The sequence below is a fragment of the Protobothrops mucrosquamatus genome, unplaced genomic scaffold (genome assembly GCF_001527695.2).
Source record: "Protobothrops mucrosquamatus isolate PMUCROS unplaced genomic scaffold, P.Mucros_1.0 scaffold_16, whole genome shotgun sequence".
Classification (NCBI taxonomy): Eukaryota; Metazoa; Chordata; class Lepidosauria; order Squamata; family Viperidae; genus Protobothrops; species Protobothrops mucrosquamatus.
This window is the reverse complement of record NW_015386092.1, coordinates 81,954-87,218: the sequence shown is the minus strand read 5'-3', so window position 1 is coordinate 87,218 and position 5,265 is coordinate 81,954. Positions and strand designations below refer to the sequence as shown.

Genomic DNA, 5,265 nt, shown 5'->3' with positions numbered 1-5,265 from the left:
CTAATATCCAGGGGTTTTTTTTGTCATAGAATGCCCAGAACAGAGTTCCGGCACCTTTTTTGGATGGAACCTTGTAAGGTAGGCAAGGCGGGTTATATAACGTGTGTGAGTTCCAGCACCTTTTTTTTTTTTTTACAAAAAAAGCACTGCTAATATCAACCTTAAGCATAATAAAATCCCTTCATTGCCATATCCTAAAAGTGGTACAATCTCTGAAAAGGTTGAAAAGCCCTGTCCTAAAGGTCCTGTCCTGTCCTTGGAGCTGGGTGGGGGAATGTAAAGTCTTAATCCTATCAGTTGTAGGGGCTGAAGGCTTTTGCTTTTGAATACTGTGCCTCAGTCTTTCTGAATTGATTATCAAATCTGCATTTCTAAACAGTGGCCTCCTCAGGTTTCTGCCTGAGGAAAGGGAGACTGGGGGCTTTTTCTGCCTAACATGTTATCTCCATTTCTCCTTCAGGCGAAATATTCTATCCTGCCTTAATATTGTGAAGGGACCTTATTGTGCATATGATTTTATTATGCTTAAGCTTGATATTAGTAGTGTTAGTTTGTAGCTATTTTATATAAATTTTGTTATATGCAAGCAGCCTTATAGATAGAAGAAAGTGTTTCATGTATATTGAAAAAGCAAATGTCCCATGTCAAATATACAGGAGACTGCTCAGGAGATTGCTTACATCAGACATGTCAAACACAAGGCCCAGGGGCCGGATGCAGCCCGCGAAGTGGTTTCATGTGGCCCGCGAAGCCATCCTGGAAACAGTGAGGGAACGGCCCCCGCTGCCTTGGCCCTGGCCCAGGCCAGCCGGGAGCCAATGTACAATTTTGTGGTGGCCATCTTGGCACTTGCCCCTCCCGGAGAAGTGGCTTAGGCCGCCACGGCGCAGCTGGACTGGGAGAGCTATCTACAGAGTCCATGTCTTTCTTGTACGCGTGAAACCCGCAAATATAACATTTTCCCGTAAACGCAACCCACCACCCTCATGTCCCCAGTAGAAAAGAAGCCCAAGATCTGGTACGCCGTTCAAGATAATGTTGGGGCTGCAAACATCTGGTTGACAGCCCATATCTAGTAACCCAAGAACACTTCAGTTTAAAGGCAGTACAGTCATCAAAAAGAAAACCATGTAAGGTAGGCTATCTTTTGGGAGCAGAACATACTAAGAAACTCCCAGGTAGAGAAGGAAGTAAAACTTTTATTTTAGACAGCGGAAGAATAACCTCTAACGCCAATCAGATGTTGATGGGAAAAGGTAATTTCGGACGCGAATCACCCTCAACTTTCTATTTCTATGCTGATTGGCTTCACGCCTCCACTCATTCGTACCAAGCTCCTCCCAACACCAACCGGAAGTTGTTTATTCAGCGCATGTGCAAAGCACTGGATAAGGTCCGTCCGACAAAGGCACAAGGATAAATCACGTTGGGTGTAATCGCGTTCGGTGATTGGCCAAGAGAGGTCGGTGGCGGGGCGTTATGTTGTCACTTCCGGCGGCAGTAAGCCGGTGGTTTTCTCAGGTGGTCGTGTGCGCGGCATAGAAGGAAACGGATCTGGCTAGGTTTACCGGTTTCCCCGCCCTGCCATGGCCTCCCTGCTCAAGGTGGACCCGGAAGTTAAGTTCAAGGTATAAGAGGAGGGGGTAGATTCGAATAAACCCGACATGGGCCGTGCCTTTAGGCATGTGCAGAGTGCTACAGAAGATCGGGGGGGGGGCGCAATCGCGTTAACTCTTTTTGCCAGTCGAACGTGATAAAAGTATTAATAGTTTTTGTACAGCGCGAAACCACAGATACGTTGAACCCTACACGCTTGGCTCTGTTGGTATTAAGTGCTCTGCCGTTGGGAAGCTTATAGGTGTTACTGGACTTTCACTTGTGTCCCAGTCAGCTTATAATCGAACCGAAATTGCTTCTAATCGTGCAGGTTGTAGCCAAGTAATCATGACAGGCTTCTCTTTATTCTTACTGTGGGGGTTAAAACCCGCAAAAGCCAGTAACCCTTGCAGCTTCCCGTGGCAAGGAAAACTAGATGTTGGTGTGAGAATATTTTATTTCTACCCAGATGCTTGAATTCCAGAAAAAAATCGTATGTTCCATACATTTCCTGAATGAGAGATTTGTCTTGTAAAATGCTCCAATTTATATTACCTAGGAACATAATTCAAGATTATTAATCATTCAGCCAGCATGCTTCTTGAGATGGTTAGGATGTTGGAAAATTATGGGAATTTTGATTTTAACAAATGTTATGTGGGTTTTTATATTCTTCTACAAAGGGAATACAAGATTATGGTTGTACAGTGAGGGAAAAATTATTTGATCCCCTGATTTTGTACATTTGCCCACTGACAAAGAAATGAACAGTCTATAATTTGAATGGTAGGTTTATTTTAACAGTGAGAGACAGAATAACAACAAAAAATCCAGAAAAACGCATTTCAAAGAAGTTATAAATTGATTTTAATTTTAATGAGTGAAATAAGCATTTGATCCCTTCGCAAAACGTGACTTAGTACTTGGTGGCAAAACCCTTGTTGGCAATCACAGAGGTCAGACGTTTGTGACTGGGCCTTTTAGGCTTAAACACTCCTTTGTGCAACTGGATTCTTGATTTTCTTACTAACAGGCCCCAATATGTGCGAGCTGGAACAAATATTTCTAACACCATTTTCTTGAGCACAGGTTCTCCTCAGGGCTGTGTCCTACGTCCGCTGCTGTTCACCCTGTTGACCCATGACTGTAGTGCTAGGTATGCCACTAACCATATTGTGAAGTTCGCAGATGATACAACAGTAGTGGGCCTTATTCATGACAATGAGGGTGGTTACCGCAAGGAGGTTGTGGGTGTCAGGGCCCACCTCAAACCCTCATCCTAAGAAAGTAGAACTTGTGGAAGCAGTTTCTTCCAAAAGGAGCTTTTATTAGGAGAAGTTGATAGCAGGCATAATAGACAGGATCTGAGGGTTTCCCACCAGATCAATAGGTAAAAAGTATCCCCAGCAAAACTCCACCCCATAGTTCATCCGGTCAGTTCAAACAGGCCAATCCCAAGGTGTTAAGTTCATTGTGGGAAAAAAGGAGATAACATCAGGCCGTCTCCGGGCTGCCGCGATGTTTGGTCGGCTTTTCGCACCTTCCCTTACAAACGCAGAGATAAACCAGTTGCCGGAAGTACATTCCATTCTCCTCCCCCCTTTTACTAGCTGACAACAAGGGGAGAGAAAGTTCACAGAGAAGTATGCAGAAACAGCAAAGTGTTACATTGTAGCAATGGAGGAAAGCAAGGCAATAACCCGCAAGCACTCCCCCCTCCCCTCCAGGAGTATGGCAGAACCCAGGAAGAGAAGAGAATGAGGTTTGGGTTTAGAAAGGAAAAAGGGGTCCTTTAAATATGGGTTCTGACATCCTGCCTCCCTTTAAAAAAAGAGAGATCCACCTATGGAGAGATAGAGACAAATGTATATAGGTTAGTCAGGTTTGTTTGGATATTCGGTGTGGAATTTTTTAAGCAGCTTAGCGTTAATGTGACATTTATGGATCCATTCGTTTTGGGAGGACGGTAGATGTTTCCAAGCTACCAAGTATTGGGTGGAACCATGGTGTTTTCTGGAGTCTAGGATGTCTTTCATTTCAAAATGTTGTTCTCCTTCAACCATAATGGGAGGAGGGGGCGGAGCGACAGCTGGTCTTAAGGGTGACTGTTGCTCGCATTTTAGGAGGCTGCAGTGAAAAATCGGGTGGATTTGCCTGAGGGATTTTGGTAGTTTTAATTCCACCATTACAGGATTTATGATTCTAATAATGGGGAACGGTCCTACATATTTGGGTCCTAGTTTCTTTGATGGCTGCAGGGACTTTAGGTATTTAGTGGATAGGTAAACCATTTCCCCTACAGCGAAAGGTTTTGGCTTGACTCTCTTTTTGTATGCCTGAGTTTTGTATGCTTGTCTGGCTTTGTCTAGTGCCTTCCTAACTACTGGCCAGGTATTCTGCAATTGTGCGATCCACTCTTTTAATGAGGGGATGGCAGGTTCGGTAGGTGACAGTTCTGGCATCAGGTTGAAACTTTGTCCTGTGGCTACTTGGAATGGGGTGTAGCCCGTGCTGGAATGAATGGCATTGTAGGCGACTTCAGCAAACGGAAGTAGGTCTGTCCAGTTTGTCTGTTGGTAATTAATAAAGCATCTAAGATATTGTTCAAGTACTGAGTTCGAACGTTCAGTCCCACCATTCGTTTGCGGATGATGGCTAGATGACAGCCCCTGGGTGGTCCCTAAAAGGGACAAAAACTCCTTCCAGAACTCTGATGTGAATTGTATCCCCCTGTTGGATATAATGCGCTGCGGTGCCCCATGCAAGCGATAGATGTGTTGAACAAACAGCTTTGCTAGTGTCTTTGCTGTGGAGATTTTTGCGCAGGGTATGAAATGTACTTGTTTGGAAAATAGGTCCGTCACGACCCAAATGACTGTATTCCCACTGCTCTCTGGTAGTTCCACTATGAAATCCATGGAAATTTCCTTCCAGGGTGCTGAGGGGGTTGCTACCTGTTGTAGCAGTCCAGGCGATTTTTCTTGTAATCTTTTTGCTGATGCACACGTTGGGCAGCTGGCTACATAGCTTTTAATATCTTTTTTGATCGATGGCCACCAAAACTGCCTCTTAACTAAGTGTAGTGTTTTCACAAATCCAAAATGGCCTGCTGATTTTCGATCATGGCAGAGCTGCATGAATGCTAGTCTCAGACTCTTAGGTATGTATAGTTTCTCCCCCACCCAGGGTAGTCCATCCATAATGGTGCACGCATTTTTGTGACTCAGGAACCATTCATCGGTTTCTAATGCTTTTCTGAATTCAATCCCTGCTTGGCTGGCTAACGGGTTTTGTAGTTTGGCTTGTGCTTGGGTAGTTACTTGTGCTGCCAGCTGTGTTTCGGGCATGAGTGGCTTTGTTACACTGGGCCGGGTACTATTGTATTGAGGCATTCTGGATAGCACGTCTGCCAGAAAGTTCTTCCCCCCGGTAGATGTTTTATAGTGAAATTGAACCGGTGGAAATGTTTTAGTCTAACCCAAACAACCCATTCATAATATAAACAAGTATAAACTTACTGTAACTCTAATATACAATAATCAACTTAACTATAAACTATATATATAAATTATATATAAAAATATTTATAAATAACAATAATTAATCAAAGGCTATATGATAATTGTTCATTTCATATTTTCTCTGGATATAATCTATCCATCTTCTCCA

The 5,265-nt window shown here is 43.7% G+C and overlaps 1 protein-coding gene across 4 annotated transcripts in view; it reads left to right on the top strand.

Moving 5' to 3' along the window:
* Nucleotides 1-1,420: 1,420 nt before the first annotated feature.
* LOC107298683 (proteasome activator complex subunit 3) overlaps nucleotides 1,421-5,265 on the top strand; it is a 43,559-nt gene continuing 39,714 nt past the window's right edge. For all 4 annotated transcript variants that reach the window (XM_029286686.1, XM_029286667.1, XM_029286652.1 and 1 more), the window contains exon 1: nucleotides 1,421-1,628. In XM_029286686.1, the coding sequence (XP_029142519.1) occupies nucleotides 1,587-1,628 (42 nt within the window). In that variant the 5' untranslated portion in view covers nucleotides 1,421-1,586. The remainder of the gene's footprint in view (nucleotides 1,629-5,265) is intronic.